General features: G+C 41.8%; 1 protein-coding gene across 5 annotated transcripts in view; it reads left to right on the forward strand.

Moving 5' to 3' along the window:
* Window positions 1-17,083, forward strand: part of Dnm3 (dynamin 3) — a 477,548-nt gene that overhangs the window by 191,129 nt on the left and 269,336 nt on the right. For 3 of the 5 annotated variants that reach the window (XM_055624408.1, XM_055624405.1, XM_055624407.1), the window contains exons 13-14: window positions 7,514-7,565; window positions 8,384-8,413. In XM_055624408.1, the coding sequence (XP_055480383.1) occupies window positions 7,514-7,565; window positions 8,384-8,413 (82 nt within the window). The remainder of the gene's footprint in view (window positions 1-7,513; window positions 7,566-8,383; window positions 8,414-17,083) is intronic. The other 2 variants (XM_055624406.1, XM_055624409.1) reach the window with 1 other exon arrangement.

The raw sequence follows: 17,083 nt of genomic DNA on the forward strand, positions 1-17,083 counted from the left end.
TTGTACTTATGTGTTTAGGAGTATATTTGTATACATAAACTTACATGTATGTGAAAACAATTAATTAAAAAAGAGGTCATGAATATGCAAGAGAGTAAAGAGTAGTATATGGATGATTTGTAGGAAGGAAAGGGAAGGGGGAATGATATAAGTACATTATAATCTCAAAAAACAAAATAAATAATTTTTAAAAATTAAAAAAAGCATCACTCATTCAAGTGAGTTATAAAGTCCAATACTCCAAGCATCGTTTTAAAGATAAGTGTGTTTTTAGTTCTTAAACCTGTTTTATAATCTAAATGTTTTCTATTACTGAGAATTTTGCATGAGTACTGCATATCATTTCCGTCTCTCCTTTTCTCCTCTCCAACTTGTCCTATGCTCTCCCACCCCCTCTCAGATTCGTGACCTCTTTAATTGTTTTACAAACATGTTCATGCATGCGCATGCGCGCGCGCACACACACACACACACACACACATACACACACACACATACATACACTCTACTGAGTACCGTTAGTGTAACTTACATGCACTTAGGACTAGCCAGCTGGGGATGTATCACTTATTATGGTGACTATTCCTGGAACAAACAGTTTTCCCTCTTTCAGCAACCATCTAGGGTTGGGGCTGTGTGAGTTTGCTCCTGCTCAGGTTGCCAGCCTCTCGACTGATATTGTCATCATGCAGGTCTCATTCAGGTACCCATACTATTGAGATTGTTATGGGTACAGCTTTCCTGCTATGTCTAGAAAACATTGTCCTGGTCCTATGGTTCTTTCTCTCTCTCTCTCTCTCTCTCTCTCTCTCTCTCTCTCTCGATGTTGTTGCATTTCTGCAATTTCCCCTGAGTCTTAGGTGTATGAAACATGTTGCAGATGGATTAGTTGGAGCTGGGAAACCCCCCCCCCCATCAACTCTGTTATTTTTTTTAAGAACTCTGTCTTCATTCTTAAAAATGAATCTCAGGAAGAAGTGATTTTTCTTTCCTAGTCCCTCCTCTTCGCACACAACCCTGTAAGATTTTCACATATAATACTCATCTAGAAACTCACTGAAGGTCCTTTAGACGCTCTTCGCTCCTTTTTGATTGAATCTGATTGGATGGAGTCAGACCCAACCCATCTATGGTAAGTTGAACTCCCTGGCATCTGAGGAGTGGTCTCATCTTCTGGGGTAGCCTGAGGCAACTCTCTGACAGACCTTCTTTACCCCACTGCAGTGTGCCCAACAGGCTTAGAAACGAGAGACACACTGACAGTGTGCTGATCAGTGTGGGACCCACTAGTCACACGTGGCTATGGAGCAGTTGAAATGTGCTAGCGAAACGGGTAATACAAAAATAAAGTTTTAATTTAGTTGCCACACCTGCCTACCAGCTACCGTTCTGGAGAATTGTTCAGCTATGGGCATTACTGAGCCCTCCTTTGCTGATAGCTTGGTGGTGTCCTATAGTGATAGGAAATAAGGTCTTTTAGTTACCCCTGACTGAGCCCAAGGGCTGCCGCTAGACTACAAAGAATGGCCCCCTGTGGCCTCTGCTCCACCTTTTAGTCTTGAAGTCTTGACTTAACTCCCAAGCCCATGTTTCTGATGAATTCTCCATTTCCTTGCCGCCCCTGAGCCCCTTTACGTTGTCTTAGAGTCTCTTTATACCTTCTTCTCTTCTTTCTCTTTTATCTTTCACTTTTTAACCCCCTCTAGTCTGGTCTCTGCCACCGACTCTATTTGGACTGCTTTCGCCCAGGACACATAGTTTAACAGTACTGAGTCGCTTGACACCATTGATTGCTCCTTTTTGAAGATACCTGGCCTCAGTGATTCACCCCTCACACACACTCTTTTCTGACTTTCCTCTTCCTACTCCAGCCTTTCGTTTTTAGCCATTTTTAGGGGCTGTTCATTCTTTGCTGTATTTCTTCTCTAGACTGCTACCTTTGTTATTCATTGCATTATGTCTGACCAATCTCATTGCCTCCAGTGCTTGGGTACCAGCTTTGTTGCAAGACTCTGAATCCAGACCTGCATTCTGGGACCTTTTCCCCGACTACGTGTGTGATGTTCAGCCTCGTCCAGCATGTTCTGCTCATGTGTTCAAAAGGGTCCTCAAGCCAGCATCCCCTCGAACACATTTCAGTGTCATAACCTCCACTTCTTCCCGTGTTTCCTCTCTCTGTGGATGCTCCCTCAGTTGCTCAAACTAGAAACCTGATGTCATTCTATGCTTATTCTCTATCTACTCCCCCTCCTCCCCATCCTTGTCAACTCTATTTGGCTTTATTTCCATGTTATCTTTCTGAGTTTGACTACTTCCTTCCTCACTGCTTTACAGAAGTTTGTCTTCTCTTAACTGGGTTGCTATAATAGTTTTCCTGCCTCCTATCCTGGTCTTTTTCGTTCTTTCTGGGATTCTTTATTGCTTTCGGTATAAAGTCTGAATTAATTAGCATGGTTTCCAAAGCCTTCTATCCCTGTCTTCTGCTTAGCACTTCAGCTTGTTACAATGTCGTCAGCCCCCTGTAACCTATCCCCCAACTTCATAGTCCAGCAAGTTTGAGCATTTTGTAGTCCTCAAGTAAACATTACTGTTTCTTTACTAGATGCCTATACTATGTTTCTTCAGAGTATTTACATTCCTTTAGCAGCTAAACATTGATAGTTAGATTATATATAAGGATGACATAAAAATAAAATCCCCAAAACATTTCTTAATTTTTTTAACTTTTTCTTTTCTCTCTTTTTTTAATTAATTAATTCAATTTCCAACTCAGTCATAGGTCCTTCCCTCTTCTCCTCCTAGTCCCACCCACACTTCAGCATCCTCCCTCCCCTATTTCTTCAGAATAGGGTAGCCCCCCCCAATCCAGTCACCCCCACTCATCTATTCACATGAGGATTGAGTTCATTTCCCTCCCCTGTGGCCTAGTAGGGCAGTCCCAACAGGGCGAAGTGATAAAAAAGCAGTAACACAGTCCATGTCAGAGATGTCCCCCACTCCCTTGACTGTTGGGCCCACATGAAGCCTAAGATGCCCATTGGGTATTTATAAGTAAAGAACCTAGGTGCAGACTATGCATTGCCCTTGGTTGGTGCCTCCAAAATGTTTCTGAAGGAGCTCGTGAGATGCCTCAGTAGGTAATAGTGCTGCTGGCAAACCTGAAACCTGAGTTCAATCCCAGGGACCACATGATTGAAAGGAGAGAAATGACTCCTGCAGATTTTCCTCCTAAAATCCTCCCCCTACAAAAACAAACAATCAATCAAACAAACAAACGCACACATTAAAACGCATTTCCTCAGAAACTAGCTTAAACGTGGTGTTTGGCCCTACCAATGGTAAAGTGGTGCAAGAGGGTAAGCGGCATGCAGGACCCCGCCTGCTGTCAAAGAGCAGGGACTGCTGGAGAGGCGGAAATGACCTGCCTGCTACACCAGTCTGTTTGTACAGCGCGGGCACAAACTGAAGGCTTGGGGGTGCGTGGCAAGGAGAGATACCTGGAGGCCTCTCAGAAGACAGACTCCACAGACGGAGCTTGATCTGATTTGGTTTTGAACGCTGAGGAGGACTCCGACATCTGAAGGAGCTGGTCTGGTCTGGCTGCGCCTTCTCTTCCTGGCTTTGGAGTCAATATAACCCATTTTGGGGAAGTAATTTTTATTAAAAAAAAAAAAAATCATTGGTCATGGTATTTTCTGGCTTAGAAATGCTGAATGCTGTCTGCTGTTCTCTGATGGCCAAATTCTCTGTAACTGGCCCCAATATCTATTTATTGGTCCAGAAGGCCTTTAAGGTCATTTCCAAGCTGAGTCCATAATTACAGCATTGGAGTTTTACCTGCAGCTTCCCAGAATCCTTCCCTCGCTACACCTTGGCTTTGCTAACACTGTTCTTGTGGGATACAATGGAGGTTTTCTTGTGTTAAAATTTATATTTTAAGTTTTCTGTACACATCTCAGGACAGCAGAGTGAACTAGTACTTCTTGTCTCTGAATGTTGCAAGCAATCGCCATGTGTAGGACTTGGTTGATGAATGCTCACACACCTCTTTGGCAGTCTTCTGCCTTTGCATTATACGCAGAGGAGTATACAAAGGAAGAAGTGATATTACGGGCTTTTTTGTTTGTTTAGATTCAAATCCTTCTAATGGACTCTTAGTTTTTAGAAAAATCAATTTTTTATTTGTTTTAAAAATCATTACATATCAAATACAAATTTAATAAATTCAGTATTGTTTTATGCTGCAGTATCTGGCAAAACCTTGCACTGTGCCTTGTGTATAATCAAAGAATTATAGAATTAACAACAAACATTCACACACATAATAAAAGCTGAGGTAATTTTATTTCCAATCTGAAATTAGGACTCCTTTTTTCTAATATATTCTCTTGTTTTAAGAAAGCTTATCTTTTATTTGTTATGTTTTGAATGTGTGTAAATGCAATATATATATATATATATATATATATATATATATATATATATATATTACATACACAAACACACACACACATCCCTTACATGAACTAATACTTTTGGCTAAAAGGACCATACCTTATTCATGTCTACCTCTTCTTTAAGGTTGCTGCACTAACATTTTTGGTTTATGTCAGGTTATTAAAGCATTGTATATTAGCAAAATATATCTGATATAACCAATTAAGTATCCATATCCAAGAATATATCCAAGGACTCAACTTAAATTCTTCACTTTTTTTGTTTTGTTTTGGAGACAAGGTTTCTCTGTGCAACAGCCCACATGTTTTATTATGAACACAGTAAATAATTCAACAATTCAGTTATCAAGGGTTATGATAATGGGTATATTATAATTAAATAGCTTACATTTTTATTATTTATGGAACAACTGAGTGAACCTAAGTGCATAATTACCAGCCATATATTTGAATTTATAGGGGCAGTTGCTGGGGAAAAAATAAAGGTATTCATTAGGTACAAAGTAACTGTAGTCAGTGTTTATTCTAATTTCAGATTGACTTACAAATAATCCATTTTCCTTATGTGATTGTGTCAGTGGTAGATAGTAAAGAAACATGTTTTCTTACAGAACCTCTGCTAGTGGGAAATGCTCTTTATCTAATATTGCTAATAAGCTGCGAGAGGAATGTTGTCTCTCCAGGAGGTTTGGATCGAGAAGGAGCCTAGGAAGGCTGTGTGCGTATGTCAGTGAAAGCTGTTGGTTTTTGTTTTTTTGTTTTTTCCTACTATGTAGGCAGTCTTAGGCTCAGTCACTAACACTGCAGAAAACCCCAAACAGGAAAACAAACAAACAAACAAAACAAAAAAAAAAAACTAACCACCCAGACAGGCAAAACCCTGAACAAGAAACAACTCATTCAGTCCACCTCCCTTCTCTGTCCAAGCCACCCACACCCTGACAGTTCAACCTTCACACTTTGCCACGGAGAAGCTGTGGTCTAACGAGGACAAGCCCTGCCTAGGGTTATATTCTGTCCTGATTTCTGCCTTTCCCCCCTCCCCTGTGTTATTTTAAGGGGATCTATACATAAACATTAAGTCCACAGGAATTTACAAAAACGAGGCTCACTTCTGGGTCTGTTGTAGCTTCTAAATGATCCCACTGATCAGAGGCTCCTTAAAGGTGTGTCCCCTCAAAACACCAGCACGTATTGGAAGTCGGCCACAGCCGAGGTACACTCCCATCGCAGCAGACATTTTTCTTCTTATTTCAAGAAGACAGATGAGCTCTGGAGGCTTCTGGGAAGGTGTCTTTGGAGAGACAATGTAGGAAAGAGACTGAAACTCACAAGAGTAGTATTTGAGACACCACCCAGTGTTGGCAGGTTTGGTGGGCAGCCAGAGGGCAGTGTGGCCTCATAGGATCCTGGCCCCAAAGTCATGCAGGCTTTGACACCCATTCTTACAAACTGCTAAACTCGTGGCCTGAGATTCCTCAAAGGAATGGCTGAAAAGAAATGAAGGGAATTGGGCATTTAGCTAGAAATTACAAAACCAAGCCAAAGGCAAGAAGCTAAAATTAGTAAATTAGTAATGAAAAACAAACACACACACAAAGTGTCTCCAGCAGCCGAAAATGTCGTGTTACCTTTCTCCGCCCACCCGGCCCAGCCTCAGCTGAGCGCAGTGTGTGGTTTTGAGTTTGAGTGAAGGCAAGTAGCTTAACTATATCAGGAGATTTCGAAAAGCTGCTGGGTTGAACAACTGTTCTAAGGTTCTGGCTACAGAACCATACCACCCAGAAGCTTTAAGCTTACGACTTCAATCTTCTGTACTCCAGGTCATTCCGCTGTTCTCTGAACACGGCCTAAACACCTTAGATGAACTGACTGAGGGTAGGGAATTGTTGGTCTTGCCAGAACACCCAAAGTGAACTGTGTTTTCTTATGATACATCTGGAGTTGCCCGTGCTAGAGCCTCCATTCTCATAAGAACTGAACAGTGTAGACTCTAGGGCTAAGCTGTTAAGAGTGACAACTGACTTTACACCTCCCTTCTGGGCTCACTGTGAAGCGGGGAATATGACACAAGCCTCATGGACTCTTCATTCAATACCTTCTGCTGCCATGTTTGTGACAGGACCTCTGTAAGCAGTCAGCAAACCAGACACAAAATCTTGTGTCTTCCAGTTTGATGTAGAGGGGTGTGTAGAGACACAAAACAAATTATAACACGTTGGAAGGTGAAATGTCACCATGAGAAACAGAGAGAGAGTCCCTGTATGAAAGCATGGATCCACTCTTAAATAGTGGCCAACTGAGGCCTCACTGAAAAGATAAAATCGGACTAACACTTGAAAAGACATGAGGAGCCTTGCGGAAGTGTAAAAGAAACCTCTTTAGAGCAGTAAGCTAGCATCAAGCCTCTTGTGTAGGGCCATTCTGGGCGGCTCTGGCAGAGGCCATGGTGACTGAACTCCACCAAGTGAGCTGAAGGGAAGAGGATCTGCGTCACAGTGACAGAGAGTGGGCAGCAGTTGGGTAGAGCCTTGAAACCTATGGCAAGGACTTTGGCTTTGGCCTCTGAATAGAACGGTGCTGATGGGAGTAGGGGGTACGGAACCAAAAAAAAAAAAAAAAAGAAAAATGCATGTCACAGGGTTGTGTGAATTAAAAACACTAGAGCATAGGAAGTAGTGTACATTCCGTAAGCATTCATTTGATACTCCTTCATTAATTGGATGTTTATTCTGCACACTGTGGGAAGCCCCTCCCCCCAACCCATCACCAACCCATCAGTGTTAATGTAGGTTTTTTTGTTTGTTTGTTTGTTTTTTGTTTTTTCTCCATATGGAGTAATTATAGTTTTTGTTTCTGGTTGCTAATTGCTGTGAGAAATCCCGCTGGGTTGTTTTATCTTCCAGAATCAGATGGACCTGGCTTGTTGCTATGACTTCTGCCTTGAGGTTTTATTTATTTATTTTTTTTAAGTGTGTGATGTATTTTAGTGTCTGTTACATGTTCAGAGAAAACGTCTGAGTTTCTTCAGTGCTGCTCTCCTTTGCTTTTCTCAGTGCTCAGCAGAGGAGCAGTCAGGTTCACAAGAAAAGCACAATTGGAAACCAGGTAGGAACCACAGCAACCAAGTGCATGCCTACCCCAAAGCATTGGAACTAAACTGCTTGACTGACAACTTTTTTAAATGCAAATTAATCATATGTAGCTTTTGCTTAAGACGTAGCCTTTTCTTTTCATTTTGCTTCTTGTTTTTGGAGCGAATTTTGCGTTTTGTTTTGGCTAGTTTTGCAGTTAACCCTACCGCCTCACCTTACGTAACTTCCGTAACCCCCGCTCCTTGCTGTGAACTTTGCGTTAGACTCAGTATCCTCCTTTGCTTGCTTCTGTTACCATTAATTTAACATTGAAACCGAAGCATTTCAAGGTTGAAAATACGGTGAGTAGTTGCATGAGCTTCGGGGTGCTGCTGGCTAGTTCACACGTTCGCACAGCTTGGTAACAGTGAAGGGACAGCTCAGAAAGAAGGCAGTGTTGGATTTTCTCTCTGCCATGCCAAATTTCTACTGGTTAACGGTGATGCTAATTGCTAGGGTGGTATGATCACTGAGTTTTTGAGTTTGGGGGCTGACCAGCTGTCTCTGACTAATAGCGCTCTGCAGCGATTGTCTTAACTCCGGCAGTTTGCTGTTTCTTCTATGTTTTATGTGGTAATGAATATTTGCATTGTTATTTCTTTTCAAGTCAAAACAATGATGATTTTAAAGCTTTTTTTTTAAATGCAGAGGTACAATTATTGAACAAATTGAAACCTCTGCTCTAGACGATTTTTTCCCATTGTTTTGAAAGGAGAAGATGTAATAACAGACTTGATTTTAAGCCTTATTTTTTTTTTCTGAACTAAAGCATATAATTCTTTGCTATTTCAGGGAACCAATCTTCCGCCTTCAAGGCAAATTGTACGAGCTAAGTTCTGTAAGCCTTACTGTTGCTTTTTTTTTTTTTTAAGCTTCCCAAGGGCACAGTTTGTCTTTAACTGATTAACTCAACTAGCGCTTGCTACTAATTGTTTTTCTTTAAACTTAGGTTGTCTTGTTTGTAACACCCTATCACTGAAATAAAACTCCTCTTTGGAGGGCAATCCTTTCACTGCTAATCACTTGCTGTGGTATGGAGGGTATGAACTAGTAAACCCTACACTGCCTTAACAACAAACCCTTCACCTGGTGGGGGCTTTGATATCTCTCTAATCTTAACGGGCCTTACAATCATTAAAACCATTAACTATCTCCCCCTCTATCCTTTTCTGCTTTGTTGTTCTGAGACGTAAGCCTTTTTTCCTTCCCCATATAATAATTTCAATCACTGTACATGATGTTCCTAAAAGGTGGGTGAACACTGATTATCTGACTTTGATATATTTATTTGTAAGCTTACCCAGTTCTAATTATTGGTATTTTTTAAGACTAAAAACCCCAGAGCGAAATTACATTTTTTAATAGGGCTGCAGAGTTGAATCTTTTAATATTAGATGGTCTCTCTACCTTTTACAGAAGTAGAAAGACATGATGAAATGACTGCAGAAGGATTTAGGAAGAAACTGTGTTCTCCTTTATGCTATGAGAGAAACAGGATTGTCCTTCCAGCTGCACAGGTTGATAATGAGGCTGGCACGTGGGTCGGTTATTTGCCCCTAATATTTAAGAAAACCCAAGCTTTGGATCTATGTATTCCAGAGTCCACCTTCAATCACACCCTTTTGCAGCCATGGAGATTTATTCAAAATGATCCCAAGTTTGCTCAAATGTGTGATGGGAAGAATGGAATACATCTCTGTAAAATTATATGGGGAGGCTTGCAGGAGAGGGAGGCAGGAGGATTGTCATGAGTTAAAGGCCAGCTTGCACTACTAAATGAGATCTAGTCCAACTGGGGTACAGAGTGAATAAAAAATAGAATCTCTACAGGGTGATCGTGGGAGTCAGAAACGACATGCATAAAAATGCTTCCACAGCCAGGTGCAAGATACATATGTACCCTAGGAAGAGCACAATCCTTGCTCCCAGAAGGCATGTGCTACTTAGAACTTTTAGATGAAATTGTACAAAGTACGAGAAAATTATAGAAGTTACAAGATGAGGAAAGTGAAGTGTCTGGAAAATTAGAAGTTACAACAAGTTATTCTAGTGCCTACAATGTCTAGATTGTGGCTTAGTGTGGCATAGGTTTACCTACAAACGCTCCCTCCTGGTCAGTAGGAAAAGCAATAGTGTAATGGCACGGAAACCTACTTTAAGTTAGATCTGAGAGGAAGCTTGGAATTGCTCTCAATCACAGATCCTTAAATGCTGAGATCATAGCTACGTTTCTGAAGCTCCATTTTTTGCCAACAGAAAATCCTACACATTATGGAGGTTGTGTAACCCAAGATAAGAGAATTGGGCACATGTTGGAAAATAGTACCCCAAACTTTTGGGGTCACTCAAGTCTTGAAAGTCAGAATTATTTTAGTTATAGAAAAACAATACCTTTATGATATTATGCAGGACCCAACATTCTCCTGGGGTCAGAGGTAGTAGCCTATCATTCAGCATAGCCTACTCATGTAGAGGAACAAGTGAATGGGCACATCAGGTAGACCAAACAAAAGGGATAAATCTCCTGTTTTAGATCAGATTTTGCTGCCAATTAAAATAGTACTCTCGATTTGCAACTGTTAGCTTATGAATCTCAATAACTTATTTTCCAGAATCAGACCCTGCAACTTATAACACAAGATGATATACTTAAGAGGATCTTCTATAGTTTTTCTGCTTAGCAGAGATATACTATCACAACTTAAACTTGTTTTCTTTATGAATCTGGGTATGTTATGCTCATTTCGACTCGTGCAGTTTGCCTATGAAAAGGTGCAGAGTCAGGGGCCTTAGTTCCCAGCGTTCCAACTGCTGCTACCATGTACGATAAAGCTGAACGTGGCTTTCAAGTGATGCATCCATTCTGCTGTCCTCCCCGGGCTGCAAGGTGTGAGGCAAACTTGGTAGCCACTAGGCTACAGAAACAACACACGACCCTCCTCCACTCTTACCAGCCTTGACATTTTTAGCAGTCCTACAAATAGATGCCAGCATGTAACACATAAAACTACAGTCACGCAATACATAAAGTTGGGCTTTTCACAGTTTAAATGGAAGCTTCAATCATCTCTATGCTCATCAAATGTGTTTAAAATATAAATGTGTCAAAACCTGTGGCTATGCACAGAACAGAAGATGCGCTCATTCTCCCCTTGGGGATATTGGTAAGTAAGCATGTTCAGTACTAATTCCAGATGCTTCTGCTCACTCGAGTCTTGCTGAAATGTCACTTCTGGCCCTATCTTGTGTGTCTGATTACCCTCCCTCCTCAGGGCCTTACACTGTCTCATTTTGTTGTTCAAATTTTTCTTCTGACATTCTGTCTGCTGTTATGAGGACCAGAGTTCCATCAAAGCTATTTTTTTTTTCTGAGAGCAGATACAGGGTCTTTAAGCACAACCACATGAACATTTTAGAAGCATCCTGCTGCTTATGGAAGGCTTTGAAGGGGATGCAAGATGGAAAAAGAAGACTAGTTAAATATTTTGGATAAGAAATTGTGGATATTTCTGAGTTAGTGGAAATAATGAAAAACTCAAGAATTTGATTAAACAAGAAGAATTTCAAAAGCTTTGGGGATGAACTGGATGCTAGGAAGAGGGTTCAAGGCTCTGTTGCTCTCGTGCTTCCGATTAGAGCACAAGAAAGGAACATAGATGATTTGGTTTTGATTCAGACTCATAGCGTGGCAGATGTGTTGAGTGTGGGTCCACATTCACAACTTGGGAAGCCAGAGTGAGCATATGCAGTAGGAATTTGGATGGCCATGTCTTGAGTTCAGAATAGACAGATGATGTCTTCAAAGTCACAGGAGAGCCACTGATAGATTTCCAGTAGGGAAAGGCTACTGACTTCTGTATCAGGAGAGTCTATAGAATGGTTTGGAAGAGTACAAGTACAGATCCAGGATTTAATATTGCTTTCAAGTAACGTGTGTTAAAAATGCAAATATTGGTGTCCAGACGCATATAGAAGAAGGAAGATATTCAAACCATTTTTAGGAGTGATTATGAATAGTCATTGGAGGAACGAGATGTTCTTTTAGGCTTAATGCTAAGGGGATCCACTGACAAAAGAAGGTAGGAAAAGAGAATGTGAGAGTGGGTGGAAATGAAGATAGGAGTTGTCTGTGCCTATTGAAGACATCATTATGGCTTGGGGTTCCGGAGTCATGTAAAATGGAGGGACATGTTTTACAGTTGTCAGTACATAAGGTAGCTACCAAAGTCATGGGACAGATTCGACTAACTCTAAAGGGTGATAACATAGGAAGAAATATAGGGTCCAAAGAATGATAGGGAAAGAACTGGAACACACGAGAAACTGAAAAGAGGATCAAGAGGTGGTAAGAGACTCCGGCAACTGGAAGCGGAGCAGATTGGAAGACAAAGGGAGAGGACATTCCAAAGAAGGGTCGATGTTATTGGATAATTCCCCAAACAGGGGATCCCAGCAAGCTTAGGGGAGGTTGGCAGGGGGTATAACGCAGTGCTAGGTCTCATCTGATATCTCCAGCTTTTCTAGTCTATAGTTGAAAGCTGACATAAAGCTGAATTGTTATGAGCTGAGATCTTTCCAGAGTTAATATGGAAGGCCAAGAGAAAATTCACATTGCAGTTTTGCAGAGAGAGAGAAAGGTGTGGCGATGCATGGTTTGATGGGAGTGGTTTGGATTTTATATAAACCAGGAGATACCAACCGAGTAGCAAGCAGCCTCCAAATCTTAGCGGCTCATTAACATGAGAGCCTGCCTCCGTGTGACGTGACATCCCTAAGAAGTAAGGAGATGGTTGTCCCACTCTCAAGATGAAGATTTTTTTTTTGTCTCGTTGACAAGATGATTGAGTGAAGCAACTACAGAAGTGAGTATTATTTTGATTTGTGGTTCCAGTCCTTGAGTTGCTGGCTTCATTCTTTTTCACTGTCTGGAGCTGGAACATCGTGGTGGAGGAGGCATAGTGAAGCCGAGCTTACTCAACTTGTGGCTGCCAGGAAGCCGAGACCAAGGACAGGTCAAATGGAAGATGCACCTCTCCAAGGGCATCAAGGGCACACAGTGACCTACTAATGTCATCAAATTATTAATCCATTGTTGCACATTAATCAAGCAACTCTCATTAACCAGAACTCTCACTGTCCAGCGGTTTCCCAAAAACCCACCAGCTGGCATCCAGGCCTTGACTCTAGAAGCTCCAAGAGACATTTCATATTGAAACAATAACATGGCCAGACTTGAGAATATCCCTGTTTCTTCCAGCAAATGGGAAAAAAAAATATAAGTCTGAGTGAAGGAAGTTTTAGTGGCATGTCACTTCACATTCCACTGACCTGGCAGTCATTTGGATTCACCAAATGACAAGGGAATAAGAAAGTAATATTGAGTCTGTGCTGGGGGCGGGGGAGGAAAGGGTGAAGCTGAATGAAAATTGAAAGGAAATCGATTAGCTGGGACATTAGAAGGTTTCACTGAAGTCAGAGAAAATACGTCCTAGGATTAAGGGGAAGCAGCAGTGAATGGATGATGTCTCTTGAAAGTCTGAGGTTAGGCGCTGGAGAAATGGCTCAGTGGTTAAGAGCACTGTCTGCTCTTCCATAGATCCTGAGCTCAATTCCCACAACCACATGGTGGCTCACAGACATCTATACTGATGCTCTCTTCTGTCATGGAGGTGTACATGCAGATAAAACACTCACCTACAATAAATAAATAAAGTTTGAAAACAAAAAAGAACTTCTGAGGTCGTTATAGGAAAAAAGAGTGCAGGCTCTGGAGGGGAGCATAGGACAGCCAGGGAGAGGCATGGAGCCTTGTTTGTCTTAAGATATGGGCAGCTAAAGAGGGATGGGGATGAGATTTTTCTAGACTTTAATATGTTTGGGGAAAAGAGAAGTGACTGACATTCAAATGACTAGGACGGAAAAGCACCCGATGTTTCTGTGGACCCCGGACTGTGCTCACTTGCAACTGTGTGGACGTGAAGACATCTGGCCAAGGCAAGAGGGGAGCATGTGCTTGTGTGGGCCGCGTGGGGTACTCAGGGGCTCAGGCTATTGCTTGTGCATCTTATGTCAGTGTGCCCCCTACTACTCCAACTTTGCACTGGACCATGAAACTTGGAGGCTTTCCCAAACCTGTGCCGTGAATATGCAGGTAACTGGCTTTTCAGTCTTTTGTACTGTAGTCTCCAAGCAGCACAGATCTTTCATTTCCAAACAGGATTCCTCTTCTCTTTACTTTTTGAAAATTCAACTAGCATTTTTCTCAGAATCTCTTCCATGTCTCCAAAAAAAAAAAAAAATCATTCCTATTAACCAGTGTCCTCAAGTTTTAGGGCCATTGTCCCTGATTCTTCTGCTGCTGTGCTGCTGTGGTCCACTGCTGGAGGGAAGTATAGCTAGGCTTTAATTTTGTTTTTTTAGAACTAGGTTACAATATTGCCTCCTCCCTATCTGAAGTTGAAGGGTGCCATGTTACCACCTCCTCATTTTAATCCCCTTTAACCTCACCCTTAGCTGATATCCTGGTACCAAAGTTTGCATGAGTTTGGCTTCTTTAGGCTCTAAATTTCAGAAAACTCAAAAGACTAGACAAATGAGTTTATTAATATATGTAATTGAGATAAAGGGGTAGTAGAACTGTGGATTATTTAATTCATGGCTCAAGACTGGCTTCTACCATATTTTTGGCTCCATTCTTTGCTGTATCGCTCTGCTCTAGGGCTCTAAATATGACTGCTATTATTATATCAGGGAGTCCCTACCTCGCTTGAATCCAGCAGGAATAAAAGACTCTGATTAGAGCCCTGGATCATGTGCTCATGTACAACCAACCACGGAGGCTAGACAACCAGATATGCTTACTGGCCTAGGCCTAGGTACATGAGGACAGAGCTGGTCCCTCATCTGATAACAGGGCCTGGAAGTAGGGGAGGGCCCTCTCAGCTGAAACTCAGAGCTGCTGTCCAAAGAAGAGAGCTCAGCCACCCCAGGAGGCACATCAGGTGATGGTAGGAGTTTGCTGAGTGTTTGTCATCTGGACAGTTCCATCTGGAGAAGGGGATGATTGTACATTACCTTCTTAGAATTAACAGTGCTTAATTCCTCCTTATTAAACCGCTTTGGCTAACTGATTGATTGATTTAGTTATTTTCCCCCAATCCATTGTCATAATTCCACCCCTCCACCCACTGACTTCCCCTTTCCTAAGCAGAAAGGCACACATGGTATATTTATAAGTGGATATTAGCCATATAATATAGGATAAACGTACTAAAACCTATAGTTCTGAAGAAACTAAACAAGGAGGACCCTAGGGAAGATACTTAATCCTCATTCAGAAAGGCAAACAGGATAGACATCGGAAGTGGGAGAAGACAGGGAACAGGACAAGAGCCTACCACAGAGGGCCTCTGAAAGACTCTACCCAGCAGGATATTGAAGCAGATGCTGAGACTTAGAGCCAAACTTTGGAAAGAGTGCTGGGAATCTTATGGAAGAAGGAGAGATAGAAAGACCTGGAGGGGACAGGAGCTCCACAAGGAGACCAACAGAGCCAAAAAATCTGGTCCCAGGGGCCTGCAGAGGCTGACGAATCAACCAAGGACCATGCATGGAGAGGACCTAGACCTCCTGCTCAGATGTAGCCCATGGGAAGCTCAGTCTCCATGTGGGTTCCCTAGTAAGGGGAGCAGGGGCCATCTCAGGCATGAACTTAGTTGCCAGAGGACACAGCTAGTGGTGGTCTTTGATCACCTCCCCCTGGCAAGAGAGAGAGGAACCAGACAGTCCTGATGAGACCTGATAGGCTAGGGCAAGATAGTAGGGGAAGAGGACTAGGAGAGGGACCAGGAGGAAATAAGGGAGGGGACCACAGCTGGTATACAAAGTAAATAAATTGTAATAAATGATGATAATAAAATAAAATTAAATACTTCTCTGGACTTTTGAGAAGCAACATACTCTGATTATTCTTCAGTTTTGAAAGTGTAAAGTCACTGTGCAAGCAGGAGCACATTGTTTAAACCCGCTCTTCTTAAGCATCTAATCTGAAATGAAATAGCAGTAGTGTATATACATATATACGCACACATACACATGTGCGTGTACTAGCTTGTTAATTTCCCCCAGGTAGGCACCCTATTACTTTATTACCAGTAAGGAACTGATGCCTGCCAAGGCAGAGTTCCATGATGGCTCATACAGATTATCAATAATGTTCTTGGAATAAAATCCAGGTTATTTGATTTTAGCCTTACTATTTAAAAAAAAAAGAATTTTTTTTTTGTTTAATTTCTATCTTTAGGAATTTACATGAAAGAGCATACAAGGTTTATCAATGGTACAGTAGAAAGATGAATATATTTTAACCAAGAAATGAAGACGGGAAATAAAATATTGTTGTTTCTCAAATAATACCTTAATTAATAGTTTGAGAATTTTATATAATATGCTTAGATCATAATTACCCATTTTTCAACTTCCCCCAGACCCACCCCCACCTCCCCACCCACCTAACATTGGGTTTTCTTCTTTGTTTCTTTTTAAAATTCATTGAATCCAATTTGTGAATCCTAACGGCTTTTGGGAATGTCCTGCGGTGTTGTCTGCCCACTAGGGTTCACAGGAGTAAAGGCAGCTGATACTGTATCTCGCAGTAGTTATCAAGCGCCCATGGTTCCACAGTTGGGAGGGTCCTTCATGTCCTCCTCTTCCTTCCCCCTTCGTACTGGGATTTTGTCTGGCTTGAGCGTGTGCATGTCTTGTACATGCTGTCACAATCACTGTGAGTTCATTTGTGCAATTGCCCTGTTATGTCTAACAGTCCTTAAAGTCGTCCGCTAGCTCTGGTGTTTACAGTCTTTCTGGCCTCATTTCCATAAATATCTCTGAGCCTTGGTGTAAGGAATGTGTTATGTCCCGTTTAAAACTTTCCAGTTTCTTCTTCTCTGCATGTTGACCCATTGTTCTGTTAGTTGCTCATCCCCTAAAAAACAACAACAACAACAACAACAAAACATTTCTGATGGTGCTTGACAGATGCGCTGGATTATTAGCAGAGTAAGATTGGCAGGCAGGTTCTCCCCTAGGACTCATGATCCACCTAGCCACGCTTTCTTGGCCCCATTCACAGTGTCAGGCTTAGGTTCCGTCTCATGTGCCTTACAGCCAATCAGAACATGGTTGGTTGCTGTTATAACTTACATTCATGCCACCATTGCCACAGTGGACATGCCTTGTCAGGCCAGGCATTACAGTTACTCGCAGAGTTCAAATATGGGTGAGACTGGTGATTTCTTTTCTGGTAGTGTACACAATAACACCTTCTAGCACCATGAAAGCTAGCCAGTAGACAGGTGAAGCCTTTGATCACCACTCCCTTGCTTTTTTTTCCCACGTTTTATGACCCAAGGATAGGGTGCTCCAACAACAGAGTCTTGCCATGAAATTCTGGAGGATAACCAAGAACATTGGCAATATCTAATAATGTCTGGG

This window comes from Psammomys obesus, unplaced genomic scaffold (genome assembly GCF_907164565.1).
Source record: "Psammomys obesus unplaced genomic scaffold, mPsaObe1.curated_primary_1811, whole genome shotgun sequence".
Lineage (NCBI taxonomy): Eukaryota > Metazoa > Chordata > Mammalia > Rodentia > Muridae > Psammomys > Psammomys obesus.